The sequence below is a fragment of the Girardinichthys multiradiatus genome, chromosome 21 (genome assembly GCF_021462225.1).
Source record: "Girardinichthys multiradiatus isolate DD_20200921_A chromosome 21, DD_fGirMul_XY1, whole genome shotgun sequence".
NCBI lineage: Eukaryota > Metazoa > Chordata > Actinopteri > Cyprinodontiformes > Goodeidae > Girardinichthys > Girardinichthys multiradiatus.
This window is the reverse complement of record NC_061813.1, coordinates 37,978,489-37,998,056: the sequence shown is the minus strand read 5'-3', so window position 1 is coordinate 37,998,056 and position 19,568 is coordinate 37,978,489. Positions and strand designations below refer to the sequence as shown.

Genomic DNA, 19,568 nt, shown 5'->3' with positions numbered 1-19,568 from the left:
AACAGATTAGAAACAATGTCTGAAAAAGATCACTAAGCCGCTTCTAAGGTTTTGAGACTATTAAAGAGATGTAATGAAGCATTTTCCAACTAGAATGATAATAACAGAGGGGTATTTTTGCAGAAACAGAAATGCGAGATATAGCGCAATCGCAGGGATATCTTGGTAAGCAAGCTTCTCATTTCAGCTATATATAAAATACACTGAAATAAAAATGCATTTCTCTCAACTAGAGTGAGAAAGCATGACACAAACAATAAAAACAGAACAATGTACTGCTAAAACCAGGAGACACAATAGATGTCTGAGCTAAACATATACAATAATGTTTGAACAATGTGTTCTGGTACAATGAAACCAAACTTCAACTTTTGGGAGATATTTCTCACATAAACAACAAAGTAGATTATCCAGGAGACACCATATCCACAACAAAATATGGTAGTGGCAGCATCATGCTGTGTGGGTTATGTTTATCATGTTGAAATTGTGGATTTTGTAAAGTTTTAAATGACAAAACAGTTGGCTTCCAGAAAGCTGAAGATGAAGAAGGATTTTATTTTCTAGAATCGCTTTGAATGCAAGTATATATCCAAATCAACAGAAGACTTTATGAGAGGAAAATTAAAGTTTACGAATGGCCCAGCAAGAATCTAAGCAAAAATCTTACAGACAATATGTGGTGTCACAGTGGACAAGAGATGTCCTCACAGTCTGATAGATCTGGAGAACTTTTGCATGTAGAGTGGCCAAATATTAAACAGTAGAGTCAGGAGGCTGATAGACGCCTATCAAAGAAGACATTTAACTAAACAAAAACTTTACTGGGTCGTTGCAACTTTTTAATTTTTTTTAATTATTTATCCAACCGATTCATTTGTTTCTCGGGTCATTTCTGCGGGATAAACGTCACATTAAATGCAGAAAAAGGTTTTAATTTATTTCACTGATTTAGCCTAATTTCCCACATGAAAAACCTGGCATTTTACCAGGGGTATACGCTCTGAATAAAGTATATTAGTTTCGCGATTTGGATTGAGCTACTGAAATAGATTTACTTTTTGATTATACTCTAGTTTATTTGGATGCATCTGAATCAGTGTTGAAATAAGGTCAACCGTCAGGAGATTTGGGGCAGCATAGAAAGGAATCATACATATTTATATTGTGTATTAACAGTGGACATAAACACGCTCCTTTCAGGTCCAAGTAAAAAAATGAGCTGTCAGTGGGCAATAAAACCCACTTTTAAGCATGCAGTACCACAACGCCCCATCAGGATGGACATTCCCCCCCCCCCCCCAGCAGACCCACCACACCAAAGCCAGCCTGCCAGCCTCCGGAGCGCAGCGGTGGAGCAGGAGTCCAGGCTGATCGCTGGAGCTGCCCACAGCTCCGCCTGCTTCCTGTCTCCGGCCGCAGCCCCGTCTTAACGCAGTTAAACACGGCAGTAGCAGGAGGAGTGGGAGGGCTTTCTCCTGTGTTGTGCTTTTTGTTTCCCTCTCTGCTGATGGGTGGAAGACGCTGGTGAAGACCCACGCCGCCCACAAACAAGCCCAAACGCGCACCAACTGTTTCCCGACCCGGAGTGGAGCACCGACACACGGTCAGCCAGAGGCGCTATCGGACGGTGAGTGCTGACTGTAATCTGATGTGTTCACATTATGATCTGAAGCAAACAAACAAGTTGTTTCTGATGGGCGGGTTGCGTTCTTTTGCATTAAAATGCAGGAGCAGGATGCCATTTAGTGGCTTTGTCTGCGCACTTGTGCATCCTGTTTATTGACACGCAATGCATGGTTATAATTTTAATTTGGGTCCAAATATTAAAATACAGAATGTTTTTGTGCCGTTTTGATCAGTAAGGCTAAATCTAGATAACTGTTTTCAGTCTCTTCATGCTCCTTTGACCATGTTTCCACCCTGATTGTGATTCTCTGATGAGTTTCATAAGGTTTGCTCTCTCTTCTGCCACTTTGCAGCCACTTTGCTGCCTTCCCGTTCTACATTAATCAGCTTCTTCTGTGTAAAAATTGATTTCCATCTACCTCAGGACTGGAAGTGGGTACGACATTGGAATATTCTCTGTGCTTTTTAAGATAAGTGCTCAAGTTTGTGCCAGGGGCAGTCTTTGCGATGCATTTCTTAGGACAGAAAAAAACTATTTAATGTGGAAACAGTTTATAGCTTGGTTTCTGGATCTTCCTCCTGTTTGTTATCGCCTTGACCCAACCCTCCTGAGAGCTGACGGACTCCATCCAATATTTAAGACACTTTAATTTTCAGAGTAATTAGGTGCAGGATTAGTGTGTTAGAATGAGAGTTTTGGCCCATTTGAGTCCTTGTTCTACAAGCAGTAAACCTTTACTGCTTGGTGAGCACTTTTCCTCTCGCCGTGGGAAATAATTCCTTGGATTCTCTTTTTGTAACTCTGTGGAGACGACAAACCGCATGTTGCTCTCTGTCAGCCGAGTCAGATGGATGTATCGTTGGTTTGTTTGGACTAGATGTGTTGTTTGAAGATTGTAATTGCACTCTGGTCAACCCTGCTAGAAAAAGGCTGCTGACAAAAATCCAGCTTCTGGTTTTTTTGCAAATATCTCTTGAACTCTTAGACCTTAGCTACAGTAAACAGTGATGGGAATATTTGAGAATGCTGTTCTCACCATTTGAACTTTTATGCATTTTTTCATGTTGTGATCACAAATTCCAAGCTTTGAACATCCACATACTGACATTTTTGAACACTTTTCTGTGAAACAGCTCAAACTTGATCGGGTCAGTTGGAGACCGTCTGCCAACATCTATTTTTAAGTGTTCCCATAGATTATCTGGTAAATTTAGGTCTGGACTTTAACTGGGCCATTCTGACACGTGAATATGGTTTGATCTAAACCAACCATCGTATCTCCAGCTGTATGTTTAGGTTTGCTATCCTGCTTGAAGGTGAACGTCCTCCCCAGCCTCTGACAAGTTTTACTCCAGCATTATCCTGTATTTAGCTCCATCCATCTTCAAACCAACTCTGACCAGCTTCCCTGTCCCTGCTGTAGAAAAGTATGCCCACAGCATGATGCTGCCACCACCATATCTAACTGTGGGGTGGTGTGTTTGGGATGAGGAGCAGTATTAGTTTTGCATATAGGCGAGAAAATTAAATTTTGGTGTCATCTGACCAGAGCACCTTCTTCTGCATGTTTGCTGTGTCTCCTACATTGCTTATGGCAAACCTCTAAACAGGATTTCTTCATACTTTCTTTAAATAATGGCTTTTTTCTTGACTCTATTCCATAAAATGCTGTCCTTGTCCAGCCTGTAAGTTTAGGTGGATGGCCATGCCTTGCTAGGTTTCCAGTTAAAAATCTTTCCATTTTAGTAGAACAGAGCTCTATAGGATGTTCAAAACCTGGGATATTGTTTTGGAAGTTAACTCTGCTTTACTTCTCCACAACTTTCTTTGTCTGGCTCTTCGTTGCATTGCTGCCAGTAAATCCACTTCACATGCACTTTGCTGAGGAACAGCGTTTAACTGCTTCATTAGTCAGTTACTGACAATCAGATCTACAATCTACAGGAGAAATCTGCTGTTACAGACAGTCTTTGTTTACAAATTAACATGCTTATTTTAATTTACATCATTCTGCAAGATAACACAACGAGCAACATAGATGCCTGCAGATTTAGCAAAAACCATATCCAAGTTCTTTTTTTATGCTAGTCTTGGAAACGCTCCTGATTATGCAGATCTATAATATTCTGATCCACTGCACCTAAACCCTCAGGAGGAATATGTCACTTAATATCGCCCACACTTAAAGGTATTTGCTTTATCTTACTGCTGCCTGACTTGTGTGAGGAGCCAGAGAGAATGAAGGCAAACAATGCCTTTAAATTTATTAAGGAGCCAAGCTGAAGATGCCTTCACCACTTGTGGTGTCCCTTTGAGGTTAATCTGTCCTGGCATTTGATCCCCCTGTGTTTCTGTTTTTGTTAGATTTTTTTCCCGTTTAATGTTGAGGAAGATTCAGGCTTATTGTGGCAGAAAAAAAACAACAAGATTTTGTTGTGGGAACTATTTTTCATCATTCCTTTGCATGTAGAAAGGTGTACTACACTGACTTATAAGTATGGGATGCAATATTTATTGCACAAATCAACACAATTCAAGAAGAATCCCTGGGCAATTACTTAAAGTGAATTTTGTTACACGAACCCTATAAAACTGTTTACCTTTTTTATTATTTTTTACTGGGCGTGAAAGTAGATCTTGCTGGTTTTCTGTCTTGCAACTAGTGTTTGGTTTACAGTGTTTTCCATTTACCTTGGAAGTTGTTAAATCCTTAACCACATTCCAGCTGCAAGTCAGCAAACGGATAAGATGTGTTTACTGTTGTGCTTAGTGACATAGTTAACTACAGCTGGCAGTACGGGCTGATAATAATGCATTGCTCAACGATTTGCGCATTTTGTACTTGTAGCAACATGCTCAGCAAAAGAAGCTGCATACTACTTTGTGTGTGACTTATTTGGTGAAATACAAACATTAGAAAAAACAAGTGAGCAGCCAATTACTGCTGCATTCACTGTCATTTAAAGACTTTCAGGGGGGAATCCAGATAATCTTTCCTACTTGAAAAAATATCTTTCACAGATCTGAGTTCTGAATTTTGGTGGAAATGAAATGTTGTTTTGACTCTTTTGAGACGTAGGGTAAAGACAAAATAGTTTTGCTATCTGGCTCCACGAACCTTTTTTTCAGGGGCTCAGTTCACAGTATCGCGAATGTTTTCACAGACAGTTAATAACTAAGTGGATTAAAGTGTCCCAGATAAAAATGCTAACCAAGCACTTTTCTAACTACAAGAAAACACTTGCCACAAAGTGAACCACCAGCAATCCAAAAGGTTTATGACACCTGTAATCCTGACATTTCTCCAGTTTGTTGCAGAAAAGCGCATATAGCTGTTGATGTTTTACATACGAAGCATTAGCAAGGGCAATGCTAAAGCATTAGCTAATGCTTTAGCATTTATGACTCTCCATCCCACCCAGCAAACAAAAGCCAACAATAATACATTGTTTTCAATTGTAAATACCAACCAAAATGTTAGCTGTAGCCCTGTTATAGAGGACAGCAACAGGAAACAGAAAATTAATCACTGCTAGCTTAGCTCTGCAGCACAGCTAGCTGCTACAGGAAGTTAAAAATGTGGGAAGTTCCTTAAACAGATGCATTAAATGATAGCTGTTTATGTTGTATTTATTGATTTTTAATATGTGACAACTATTTTTGGAGATAGTTAATCTAGCCAATGTGTTCAGTATATTTCCTTTTTGTGAAACAATTACCGATTTTATGCATGCCATGATAAAATTGCTTACTGTTATTAGTATCCTTTTAAAATGAAATTACCATTAAAACCCTACAATAATCGCAATATTAAAAAACTCAAACCTAAACTACTATGGATGCTAGGAGCATTGGGCTGGATGTGCAGACTGTAATTTGTCCATGACCAGATTTTGTGCCCAGTGTTCATTCGGTATTAAGAGTTAACGTTGAGAGATAGGACTGGTCCCAATTCATTAACCAGATTTTAAGATGTTTGCTAAAACAAAAAAAAAATCATTGTCATAATGGACAAAGTATGTCTCTAAAGTAAAATAATCACATGAACCCAAATTGTTTTAGTAATATACATTCAAATGCCACTTTATTAGGTTAATGTTGTTGCTAGTTCTGGGTTTCACCCCATTTTGCCCTCAGAACTTACTCTTACTTGCCCTAGCTGGGGAAGTGGCTGTGGTAGATGGATCCTCAGGTTGATCAGGAGCTCCTGGACTCGGAATAGCTTTCACAACTGCTGCTGAGGGTTCTGTGCGGGGGACTTGCTTCCTTCTTTCAATGAGTGGAGTTACAAGTGCCTTTCCTAGCTGCTCCAGGAACAACCTCCTCTTGTTCTGCTTATGAGACATCCAGGTTGGGTTGATCTCTCTCCAAATCACAAAGGCATTGTAGGAGGAAACGTCAATGATGTTGTGGAAGATGATCAGGGGCCAGCAGGCAGTCATTCTTCTGCAGCTATATGTTCCAATCACCTTATCCAGGTTGTCCACACCTCCTTTGTTGCGGTTGTAGTCTAGGATGATGATTGGCTTCCTGTCCTCACGATCGCTAATGTCTGTTTGCAGTGTGCTCAGAAGAACTACATTCTTGTTTTTCTTTGGGAGGTAGGAAACTAGAGTGGTGTTGGGCTTGAAGGCAAACTCTGAGGAGAAGACCTCTCTCTCCTTTGACGCAGGCAGTGCAGGTGGGAGCTCAGGCTTATTCTTTCGATCTGTACCAACCATGGTGATCTTCCTCTTCAGGAGCTGCTGTCCGAGTTCATAAGAGGTGAAGAAATTGTCACATGTCACATTGTGACCCCTCAGTCCCTCTGTCACATCAAGCACAACTCGCACCCCCTGGTTCTTCTCTGGGCATCCACTGGTCGGCTTCCCAGTATAGACTTGCATTTTCCAAGCATAGCTTGATTTGGCATCCCAAGCCACCCATGACTTGATCCCATATTTTGCTGGCTTGGTGGGCATATACTGCCGGAAAGGACCTTTGGAAAAAAGACATTAGCATCAGTGATTAGTATCAGCGTCACAGAAAACAGTCAAAGAAATCAATAGTGAAAATCACTTTTATTACAAATATGAAAACAGATTACCTCTAAATGGAACCAGTTGTTCATCCACTGTTATGTCAGGCCCTGGATTGTAGAGGTAGGGCAGCCGCTCCACCCACTTGTCCCATACCTCTCTTATGGCTGCAAGTTTGTCTGTCACACGTTTTGCTGGTCTTGACTCACGGTCATCAAATCGACAGCTGCCGATGTTTTAAAAAATCTTTCGATAAGTCAGGTAACCGGCAACTCCAAACAGCAGAAATTCTGTTATCAGAAATCCAATTATGTGCAAATCTTCAACGTCCTCGACTGACATTGTTGTCAGGCACACAATCTTCCACTGCTGCCAGGAATCCATTGCTTATCCGGAGAAGAACGTCCCATCTGGACAAGAAGAGGGTTCCCCTTTACCCTGTCTTCCCGTCGGGAAAATTTGATCGATTGCGTTGAGAGACCAGCTGACCAAATCCATAATGAACAAATTAGGAAGATATGCGAACAGAGGCTCTAAGAAAAACATAGACAAAAAGCTGAATCAGGGCAAAAGAATGGGGGAGGATCAAGGAGAGAGTTACTTAAATCCTCCTTCCTTCTCATTCTGATGTGCACTTTGAAGTTCGGCAAGTCGTCTTCATCACTTCTAGATGCCTAAATGCTTTGGATTGTGATTGCCTCCTTTTTTTGTTTGTTTTATACAATTGAACCTCTGTGCCTAATAAAGTGTCTGTTAGGCATAAATAAATAAAACACAATTATCCATCTATACATCCATTGTCTACACCCAGGGCTGGTGCCCATCTCCAGGAGTCTTCGGGTGACAGGCGGGGTACACCCTGGAGAGTTTGCCAGTCCATCACTGGGCAAACACAGGACAGACAACCATGCATCTAAGGGCAATTTAGAGTACCAGCCTCCAAGTTCACGTTCACCATGTTCTGCAGAGGCTTGGTAATGAGCCACTTATTTGATTTTGGTGATGCATCTAAAGGTTTCAGCACAGTACCTCTTGAGGACTGGAGTTGGAGAACCCTTGTTTTAGAGAGACCAATTAACCTAACAGTAATGTTTTTGGACTGAGAAATCTGGAGAACCCTGAGAGAACCCACTCATGCACAGGGACAGAACATGCAAACTCTATGCAGAAAGAGATTCAAACCTGTGATGTTCTTGCTGCAAGGCAGCACTGCTAACTTCTGCTCCCCTGTGCAGCCCCATGTACAAATATGTAGAAATTATGATAAATAAGTAAATGTGATGTCTGATTTCCAGTTGAATATGTTAGGATTTAGTCTGTAGGTCTATATTTCTACCTTCTGCTACTTGTTGTGTTAACCTTTCTGGGTCCTTCAGTCCACTACGGTGTGCCATCCATACATCATTTCCAACTTTATTCTCAATGTTTTACAGAAGTAGTCTTCCTCACTCTCCTTCATTAATTTCTCCTCTCCCAGGATGTTGGCAGGTCCACTTTCACCTTCCTCTTGTGATTCATTTTCATCTTGGCTCCACATGGCTGCCCAAGTGTTTTCTGGGAGTCAGGTGGCTAATTGGTTCCCATCTGTTGGGAGAAATCGGCCTTTACGGTTTCTTGGGTGATTTCTGTCAAGAGTTTTAGCATATTGATTGAGTTTGTTTCCTCTCCAGACTTAAAACACATTTCTTCCTGGAGTATTTTTCTTCTGTTTTAGTTAAATGTTTTGACATTTCTTTATAAAACATGTTTTTCTTTATTTATATTTTGCAGCTTGGCTGTTTTTGAGCTTACGAGAACATAAAAGGCGAGTACCTTTCCTCCTCTGCGTTTAATGATTTCACAATCCTTATCTGCGCTGAGAGTTTAGCTCTGCATGAAGATAAGGTTGGAAGAAGGAAGTTGTTTAGTCTTGCTCAAACCCAGCAGACCAAAACAGGAAGTGACAGGAAACACTGAGTCAGTATACATGCAGCAGACAGTAGTCATAATGATTTAAGAGAAATTCTCATAAGGGAAGTTCTATGAGAAAGTCAATATTTACAGTGTTGCCTTGCAAAACAATTCATGCCCGTTAAAATCTTTCACATTTTGTTACATTACAACAGCAAACGTCTATGTATTTTAATTCAGTTTTATATGTTAGACCAGTCATTGTAGTGGAGGGAAAATGAGTGTGTCATGCATCTGTATCCAGATCTGTTTACCCCTAAATAGACTCCAGAGCAACACATTTCCTTCAGAAGTCACCTATTGTGTAAGTAGAGTTATTCTAAGTGTAATATCGCAATATACACGCAGCTAGGCTGTTTCTGGCGTCAGAGGTTTGCTAGAGAACAGTAGAGGACAAATGGCATTATGAAGATCAAGGGACACAGCTGACAGGTCAGGGAGAGAAAATTGGACATCACACCGAGGTCTGATCAAACCATCATCTGATCGTGGAGAGAGGATGGACCTACTGCAGACCTACCAAGACATAAATGTCCACCTAAACCAGGGGGCTGCAACCTGTGGCTCTTTGCACCTTCCACAATGGATCTTAATAACTTTGGCTAAAAAGATAAGGAACCAACTAATGTTTTATAGATATAATAACAAATTTAGGTTTTGCTAGTTTTTCTTTTTTGTCATTGAATAATTGTGTTGAATTTTCGGAACAGAATGACACTAAAAGTACCAGTAATATTTGTTTAGATCTGTTTTTCTTCCATGTGCTTTTTATTCTACATTATTTTACACACATATCAATATCCCATAGAAGAAAATGTATCCATCATCTATTTGCAAAAGTTTTGTTTTTCCTAATACTACATATCAGTTCATAAAATGACTTGTATCTGTCCTGTACTTGGACCATACCCATAAGCAATGTTCTCTTAATGATTAAAACTTAAAAAGTGCATAAATAATATTTTATGTAAACTAATTTCAGCCCAGAACCAACTTAAACCTCTTTTAGACAGTTACTGTACCACAGATTGTGTGTCATCCACATAGAACCTGGAGCTGATGGGCAGGCAGACGGAAACTCAACATTGCATTACTTGCATAAATTACATTTTATATAAGAGACAAAGAAAAGAGGTACAATAAGGTAAAGATTAGGTTTTAGTGGCAATCAGACACTGATGACCGAAGGAACACTATCTAAGAACTGCACATAACAGAATATGGAAGGCAGTTGATTGTCTATCTCTTCATGTCGAATATCTGTGAAGGTAATACTGCTGTTTTCTCATTTCTACTCCCCAGCAGTCCATTCAGCCTCTCTAATCTTAAATGACCCATGTGCATATGTAAAGACTGATCTATCGAGCCTTAACGACTATGTTTTTAAAGAAAGCTGAGAATCTGTGACAAGCAATTCCTGAAAAGGATCCAATTTGAATCCGTCACCGTCTCTTCCTGTGTCCCCGTTGTTTAGAGCAAAGTGTCTCTGTTGATGATTGATGCTGTTATTTTCCGCTTGCTGGGTAGATTGTAAACAGTGACGAATGGTGAGGCCTAATGCATCGTGTATTGTCGAGGCAAATCATTTACCTTGCTTTCACAATCCATTACGTGGATGTGAGTAGCAAAGTTGGGCATGCAGAGGTGCTTTTGCTCTGGGTCTGACAGAATAAAGGCTGCATGGTGTACGTAAAATCTTAGTAGGTCTTTATGGACTTCCTTAAGACTACAAAAAAACCAAGAGAGAGACCTGCATACAGTTTTATATATTTAAATACATCCAAAGTCTGACTTCATCAGTGGTCACCTAGTAGCTGGTTGTTCTGTCCATGGACATATTGGGGGGGTTTTGAGCATAAACAGCCATTTTTAAGGACGATGGCACAGCATCTCAGTCTGATTTAAGTCCAGACTTCGACTAGGTCACTTGAAAACCTTTTCTTGATCCATTCAGAGGTGAAATTACTTTTGTTCTTTGGAATATTGTCCTGTTGCATAAACCAAGTCAGGTTTAAATTAAGGTCACAAACTAATGACCGGACCTCACAAACTTCTCACCTTCACATTTTCCTTAAAGGAAAATGTGAAGGTGAGAATTCAGATTACAGCAGGTTGTCCAGGTGCAGAAGTATCAAAGCAGCCCCAGACCATCACACTAACACCACCATGCTTGAATGTCTGTAGGATGTTCTTTTTCCTAAACTTTTGCCACTTTTCAACTGGCTCGATTTGGCCCGACTTGGCTCCACTTGGCTCGCTTTGCGAACGTTTCCATTACTGTTATTTCAGTACCGGTACCTACTGTTTTGGTACCTCCTTCTTAGCAGGGCTAAGCTAGGCTGAGTTGGTACTGTACGTGACGTGAACAAACTGCTGTTCACTGATTGGCCGTGGCTGCGGCCAGCCATAAGGGTCGACCAGCATTAAAAAAAACAACCGGCATTTTCAAACGTGCATTCAAGCAAGTGAGAGAAGCATATGATGGAGTTCGTACAGTTATCCGGAAAAGTCACCCCTTCGAGCAACGACAAGGTACAAACTTTTCTGGCAATCATAGGAGACTGCAATATTCAGCGGCAGCTGAATAAAATAACTATTAGAAATAAAATGGGACCTAATTCAAATCTTTCCTAGTCTCTTAAAGGGAAAGTGAAATCTTAAATAATAATAATAAAACGGATGTCAAAATCCTACAAATCAAATCTGATTGTCAATGCAGTCAGCAGATTTAATCCCCAGGCAATAGACGTGTTACTTCTTGTTTTTGTAACGCGTTTCGGTCTTCTTCTTCTTTACATTGGCGGTTGGCGAAGAATGGTAGTGCTCCAAAACCGCCGCCACGTGTTTCATTTGCGGTCATGCAGCACGACACATGATGCTTAAAGCCGCGCCTCCAGGAGGTGTTCCCTTCAGCGGAGCGAAAGCGGGTCTATGGAAATGCAACACACAACGTGCAGAGTCGTGCGGAGCTGTTCTGGGCTGGCCAAATCGAGCCAGTGGAAAAGGGGCTTTTGTCTCTTGAGTCCATTGAATATTTAAGTCTTGGCGATCCTCAAGATGTTGTCACTTCCTGGATGAGTCTTAAATGCTGCTTTTTGTGATACTTTAACCTACATCATGTTGTCAGACAGGTTCTGTTTAAGTAATTTTTTAAGGTGAGGCAATAATCGGGCCTGGTGCCATTAGTGAAGTTGACCCAAAAAATGCAGTTAATTTATTAATTAAAAAGGGGGACAGTTACAGGCTGCATCTCACAAGGATCTCAGATTTACGCTCCCACCTGCAACATGTACTATGTAAACTTAACAGATTTTCTCTGACTGTTTAAAAATATTAAATCAAGTGATTTTCTGTAGGTGTTTAAGAGGCTTGCATTTAGATCTCAACTACAGGAGGATGTTGTGATTGAAATGACAGTTGGTGACTCTTACAGCAGCACAGAAGGTACTGGACTCATCAAGGGCAACCACTGCATGGGTAAATAATAAAATGCTAAAAATAATAATAAATGCAATTTATAAAAAATAATTTTGTTGGGGTGTAATGTACACAAATCCGTACAAATATCCAGTACAACCCTAGCGGTACACATATGTACCAAATGAATACAGCGCTGTTTTATACCTGAACACATTTGTGATTTTTATGTGTGGAACTAAGTGGCAATACAACGTTCTGTAGGGTAACTTTTAAAACTAGCACCAAAACAAAACCGAGAGGAAACACAGCTATCACTAAACTCTGCTCTTTGGGAACATTAAGGTTTTTTCATACAGCTATAGTGGAGAAAATAGGTGGACCGAACCACAACTTTAGGTCAGAGTATGCATCTTTCAACAGCAAAAAGTTATCTCGCTCACTCCGCACTGAACTAAATTACTCACCTGACACAATGTGAAGCTTAATGTAAACTTCATTGGTTCTGGAGAAAAATCAGCTAAAGTACAAATCCAGCTGCCTACAGCATTCAATCAGTCCAAGACCTGCTCAGCAGATGAGATGAGACAACATACTGGTACTGTCAGGATGAGTCCCTCTGACCAGAGGGGATTTTCCAACAGCTGTGCTTTTATAGTGCATTCAAGTACATCTGGTACACTGGATTGTCAAAATATCAAAATAACTTCAAGGTTACATTTACATTAAAACCTCGAAGCTTCAGTTAAAAACATGTTGAGTCTTCATTGGCTTCAAAGGTCAGCCTGTCATCAAGGATAGTTTGCAGGTATTTATACTGATTCACAATCTCAATACCTTCACCAGAGATGAGCACAGGTTTGGCGACAGTTCTGTCTTTTCTAAAATCAATAAACATTACCGGTGTCTTTAAGACATTTAACTTTAAAAAAGGAGGACTCGCACCAGTCAGTGAAATCTCTGACCGCTGTCCTGTGATCAGGATCGCCGCTGATGAGGGTCAGGATGACAGAATCATCAGCAAACTTTGAAATGCGACGCTGTAAATGCTGGCTGGTACAGTCACAGGTTTATAAAATAAATAAAAGGGGCGAGAGGACATACCCCTGAATGGACCTGGTAGAAGAGAACGGTCTCACCTGCTGAGACCATACATTTCAAAGGTCTATTAACCATCATATGTGGCCAAAGTCAATGCAATAAAACCATGTGTATCCTTTATAAATAAATAAAAAATAAAAAACAAATCTTCAGTCAGTTCTAATGGCCACTTTTTATTTGTTTCGCTTGACTTAAGTGAACCGAAAATGTGCTGAGCTGTGACTTTTGTGTACCATTACTCCCTTACAACTTCCACTTTAATGTTTGTTCACTTATTGTTATTTTGAAATATGTTTTTTTCTGTTTGGCTGTGTCCTTGGGAGGCCAACAGTGCAGCACAAACCACAGAATCACACATCAGAGGATGGACCTGTTCATGATTACCATGGACTGATTTAATAAGGCATTAATTAATGTGTCCTGAAATGTCTGACTGAGCAAAGGCTGTGCTGTCAGAGTTACAGTCTAATGATCCAGGTATGATTGAGGAGCTGGACCAGTAATGATTGGTTTTAAGGTGTGTCGTTAAACACCAGGATCGGGGTGATGATCCATGCCAGCTGGATCTGGGATGTACGTTTGAGGTGGAAAGCTTGATGGATGTTTGGTTTTGCAGATGGATGAGACTGTGTTAGAAGAGCAGTGAAGGTCTACATCATACAACAATCCTGTGTGTGATGGGTGATGTACTGATGCTCCCGGGAGTCATTAACTCGGCAAAAGAGGTTAAACAACCTCAGTCGTGACCTCTTGACCTTTAATGGACTGCAGTCAAAGGGTCATCATGCAATGGATTTACAACCCACTTGACTTAGCTGTAACCGAAGGCCGTCAGGCAACACGTATAAATTGTAGCTGGATAAATTATAACCATCTGGTCTATGGTTTAGACGAAAGTTCATCTTCCTCATCATGTAGCAGTATGATCAGGCGTCAACTAGATATGGAGAGGCGTTTCATTCAAAATTAAATAAATAAATAAATACTGCTATTGATAAATTATTAATAAATATTCCATGAATATTATGGGTCTAACACTATTTATTAAATAAAAACCGATAAAGACATCAACAGCCTATAACAATAATGCTACCCCGTTTGCCGATAATCAGCATTGGATTTCCACAAAAACACCTGCAACCGCCATGGCAGGCTTTTACGGCCGGAGCCAGGGGATTCCTCGGAGAATCCCCTGGCTCCCTCAGGCATGCTGTCTTCTGGTAGGCAGCCGGGCACAGCCACGAATTGAGCTCCGCCCTGCTGTCCCAGCGCCACCCCACAGATAAAGCTCAACCCCCTCATTTGAATATAAGAACATTAAATAAAAAGAGCTTAAAATGAAAAATGGGGTTCAATTCAATTCAGTTTATTTATATAGCACCAATTTACAACATTATTGTCTCAAGGCACTTCACAACAGTCAGGTTCATACATTCCAATTAATCATAACCATTGAACAGTGCAGTCAGATTCAGTTATTTATTCAAATTGGATAAAAAGTTTTTCTATCTAAGGAAACCCAGCAGATTGCATCCAGTCAGTGACTTGCAGCATTCACTCCTCCCGGATGAGCATGTAGAGACAGTGGACAGTCACTGGCGTTGACTTTGCAGCAATCCCTCATACTGAGCATGCATGTAGCGACAGTGGAGAGGAAAAACTCCCTTTTAACAGGAAGAAACCTCCAGCAGAACCAGGCTCAGTGTGAGCGGCCATCTGCCACGACCGACTGGGGGTTTGAGAGAACAGAACAGAGACACAAGGAGAACAAAGAAGCACTGATCCAGGAGTACTTTCTATGGGAAGGAAAAGTAAATGTTAATGGATGTAGCTCCTTTAGTCGTTTCACCTAGAAAGAAAGAACAGATAAACTCTGAGCCAGTTTTCAAGGTTAGAGTCTGAAAGAGAGCACATAGAGTTAGTCACAGTAGAAGCTCAGTCAATCACCATGTCTAGGAGAGAGAAAGGGTTAAACACTGAAAGACAGGACCATGTGGATCATCGGTAGAGGGTGAGCATTAAGTTGTTGCCAGCAGAAGCTTGGATGATGCCCCTCTCCAGAAAGGTGTCACATGTAGACACAGAGTCAGGCCAGGTGTAGCTTCTAGGAAGAGAAAAGAGAGAAAAGTTAAAAGCTGAAATAACAGCAAATAATGCAAAATAGGAGAGTAGTGTGAGAATGTAGCAAAGAGGGTGAAAGTGGTCATTTTGTCCTCCAGCATCCTAAGCCTATAGCAGCAGAACTACACAGGTTAAAAAGTAAAAGTCACTGAAATACATAAAGTAGCTTTACAAAATAAAAGTGTCACAAAATAAAACTGCATTATGAAATAAATAAATATTTAAGTGAATTAAATAAATCTTTAAGTAAATTAAATAAATCTTGAAATGAATAAAATAAAATAAAATAAGATGAACATTTCTTTTGACATAATTATTTTGTTTTATTTCATGGGGATATTTATTTATTTCATGGAATATTTATTAATAATTTATCAATAGCAGTATTTATTTATTTATTTAATTTTGAATGAAACGGCTCTCCATAACTAGACACCTGACCCACTTATCTTTTATTCCAACATCTGGAGCTGTCTGCCTCGCCTCACCAGCTCACACATACCTTCATTATTTATCACGACTTCACACAGTCCATTACCGCTGCTGTTCATGAAATCATCAAGAGAAAAATGACTGCTGCAGCAGTGTATTATGGCTTTTATAGAAGCATTAAAACACAACCACTATTTCATAAGCATTCAAAATGTGCTGATCTACTTTGTCTTTCATTCTGAACCTGGTATCTTTTATTTACTGATACCAATACATTCCAATACTCTTAGTTAAGCAGTAATATTGTTTTTTTTATGACTGTAAGAGATAATAGATTGCAGTGTGGAGAACATTTTCAAAATATGGCAGGGTACTTTAGAGAGTAAACAACTAGTAAAAAAGGCGATAAAATGATTTTAAAAGCTTCAACATCAATCAACAGTTGTTTTATTCAATAAGTCATCCTGCTATGAAAGTTAATTTATTTAGTGTGCAAATTATGAGGGGGGGGGGTCACATCACAGTCATATTCAACAGAACAATCCCTTTGCCGCTCCACAATACTGTTTTGCTATTTAAAGTAAACGATGACAAAACAGATGTTTAGCCAAAATCTTTAAAAAATGTCTTCATCATTTTTTGGTGGCTAGAGCAATATAGACCAGAAGTTAGCTCATTAAGCAGATTTAGTGCTGGTACGGTTAGTTGAACTACATGTAACATTAGCAATAAGCAACTAGCAAGTAGCTAGATTTGGAATTACCAACTTGGTCCATTAGATTGAGATTTTTAGATTAGTGCTTCGCAAAGAGTAAAACACAAGTAGATCATTTGAAACCATCAATTAGCACAGTAAGTATGATTAGCAGGATTGGTGTATGTGGCATAACTAAATGTAAATTTAGCAATTACTGACTGACATAGTCATCACAACTTTATTAGCTGTAAAGGTGTTAGCTTTGTGTACTTGTTAGTTTACGTAGCTGTTACCCTTGAGTAACAATTTGCTTAGCTGTTAGCTTTGGATTGCTTATACCATTTTTGGTGTTTCATTTTTATCCATTTGACTATCAAGGCTAGAGCAACTTAGCTAATGAAACGTTTGTTGTTCAATAAAGTAAATGCAAAATAATTGCGGACAGTAGCGGTGTGCCAATTAAGCATTCAAGCAGATTTTGTCCATACACGTCTCGAGGTCTTAAACTGAGGTGGAACCTAGCGGTTGCAGGAAATATTGCAACATTTTGAAAGGAATTCACACCAAAGCTTGAAAGTGTTTCGATGCATCCCACAGCCCAGATGGTGTCAGTTACATAATCTGTGTAACTATGATTGGATCGAGATCCAGCTCCGTGTTTGATAACACTTCACCTCACTTTGGCCAAGCAAGCTTCAGAGTCTCAGTATCGTCTTGCCCATCCATAGCTGACAGCACTGCAGCTCTGCATTATCCACTTGCTTTACAGTTTTTCTCAATTGCTACAGACACATTTCTCGAAGGCTGCTCTCTTTTTCTCCAAACTGTGAACACAAAACCCGATTTTCAAGCTACATTCACAAAACCTCAGACTCTTCTTGCAAAGCCAAACTCACCTTAAAACAGTTCAATATGTGCTCAAAACTGAACTATGCTGTCAAATCGTGCCCAGAGTCATTCAAAATTAAAAACACTATGTTGTGTAGTCTCTAAACACTACATGAAGCTGTAGAAATAAATGTTTATTGTTCATTGTAGGCTAAACTCATGTTGCAAAACCAAAAACCTGTATTTTTAGCACTTGTATACAGTACTTGTACTCGTCGTCTTTCGCTTCATCCGGGACGGGGTTGTGGGGGCAGCAGACTCAGTAGAGACACCCAGATGTCCCTCTCCCCAGACACCTCCTCCAGCTCCTCCAGGGGGAGCCCAAGGCGTTCCCAGGCCAGCTGAGAGACATTGTCTCTCCAGGGTGTCCTGGGCCGTCCCCTGGGCCTCCTCCTGGTGGGACGTGCCTGGAACACCTCCTCAGGGAGGCGTCCAGGAGGCATCCGGTATAGATGCCCGAGCCACCTCAACTGTCTCCTCTCGATGTCGAGGAGCAGTGGCTGTACTTCCGGTAAATTCGCTTTTCGGCTCAGCTCTTTCTTCACCACAACAGACCGGCACAGCGTCCCCATTACTGCTGCAGCCGCACTGATCCGTCTGTCGATTCTCCCCTCACTCATGAACAAGACCCCGAGATACCTGAACTCCTCCGCTAGAGGCAGGAACTCCCCTCCAACCTGAAGAGGGCAAGCCATCCTTTTCCGGTCGAGAACCCTTGTAAACAGAAGCCTACTTATTAAAAACATGGCTAATTTAGTACTGTACTATAAACAATGTTGCCATGTGTTCAATAGGTTTGCATAAAAAACTCTTTAAAAATACACCTATTCTCATACATGGGTTTACTTGATAGATTTTATGAATTCTCTCAAAACATTTTGGCTGTTAGCCTGTAAATCCATTACAAAATCGAACCGTTTATTTTCAAAAAAATATGTGACTATAAGCTTTAGATTTTGGAAATCCGCCTGAGATCCAATCCTTGTAATGACCTCAGTATTTTCAGCCTGATAACAATGCTGAATTGCAATAATCCAAACTCTATTACCAACGCTGTCTTAATTTAACTGGCAATATGAGCCAGTCTCTCTTCTCTTATTTAAAACCTAACAGCATGCACATGTAAGAAGATTTCCATTAAATTAAAAGTCAGACTGGTTCTAACCTAATATTAGGAGGGGGGGAAATCTTTGGTAAAGTGTATATACTTCAGGATGCCCTCAGTTTTTGGGGTCTGTAGAAATGGATGAGTCACAACACACCTGCTGTCATTGACTCTGATTCCTTTTCAATGTTATCAAGAACAGGAACCCAGAGGGGTGTGGTGTGATGGCGGTGAGCCGCAGCGAGGTGGAAGTGAGGATCAGTAATCAGGGAAAGTTTAGATGAAGGGCAAATGAAAGATAGATGTGCTGTTTGACTTTTATTTAATTATATTTGAGAAACAGCGTTCAGTCTGGTTATCTGCCCCAGTGTAAAACTACTTAAACATCTGAAGAAGAATCTCATTTTCTGAGATTTTGCATATTTCTGATTAGTTCCGTGATTTTTTGGAAATGCAATTTTCATGCTGAATTCCCAGTTTTTTCATTCTGTTTTATTATTTTTGTATTTTTAGGAGTTTTTCAGTTAATATTTGTTTTTATGTTTGAATATCAGTTTTTGTTTTGTATATATTTTTTTATTTGCTGAAGATTCCTATTTGTTTTATATTGTTGATCTTTCCTCAGGAATACTTTTCAGCATTCTATTATAGCTTAAAATGTAAATTCAGATATTAAAAAAAATTCTGATGATTTTTAATTTAATTAAAATCTTTGTCAAGATACTGTCTCAGTGCTACTGTTCTCTTCGTTCATATTTCTTATCTTTTATTTCACCACTTCATATTTCCAGATGGGTCTTTGTGAGCTTCATCCATTTACACCATAATAAAGATGTAGTGTCTCTGGATTTACCACCACTCAGCGCTGCCAGTGATTCTGTCCCCTGCTGCCAGATTTATAAACTTGGCATTCGCTCCACATATCATTGTTGGACATAAAACAAGCCATGGGTAGTGAGAATGTAAGAGGAGAGGGTGTTATAATGAATAATTTTTATTTCTTACATTTTCATCCGGAACAGATACAGCTCAGAGATGGGTTTTAAAAATCAGAGGTCTCACAAATAATTGGCTTTTTTGATCTTACGCAAGTTTGTCTCATGTGTCAGATTTAAAAACTGCTTTCTAAAGTGATGCTTTCTTTTATTAAATGCTAGAAGGGCTTCATTCTGGCCACCAGGCACTCTGCAGCAGCAAGTCATGTGGTGC

At 40.0% G+C, this 19,568-nt stretch overlaps 2 protein-coding genes across 3 annotated transcripts in view; one reads left to right on the top strand and one right to left on the bottom strand.

The window, feature by feature from the left end:
• The first annotated feature begins 1,314 nt into the window (after nt 1–1,314).
• The window catches only part of rnf152 (ring finger protein 152), a 66,619-nt gene continuing 48,365 nt past the window's right edge, over nt 1,315–19,568 (top strand). For both annotated transcript variants that reach the window (XM_047350300.1, XM_047350299.1), the window contains exon 1: nt 1,315–1,630. The gene's annotated coding sequence lies outside the window, so the exon portion shown is untranslated. The remainder of the gene's footprint in view (nt 1,631–19,568) is intronic.
• On the bottom strand, nt 5,741–7,007 carry LOC124858308. Its single transcript, XM_047350298.1, has 2 exons — nt 6,717–7,007; nt 5,741–6,608 (listed from the first exon to the last, which is right to left on the bottom strand). Exon 2 carries the CDS (start codon nt 6,589–6,591, stop codon nt 5,764–5,766), a length of 828 nt encoding a protein of 275 aa, XP_047206254.1. The 5' UTR covers nt 6,592–6,608; nt 6,717–7,007; the 3' UTR covers nt 5,741–5,763.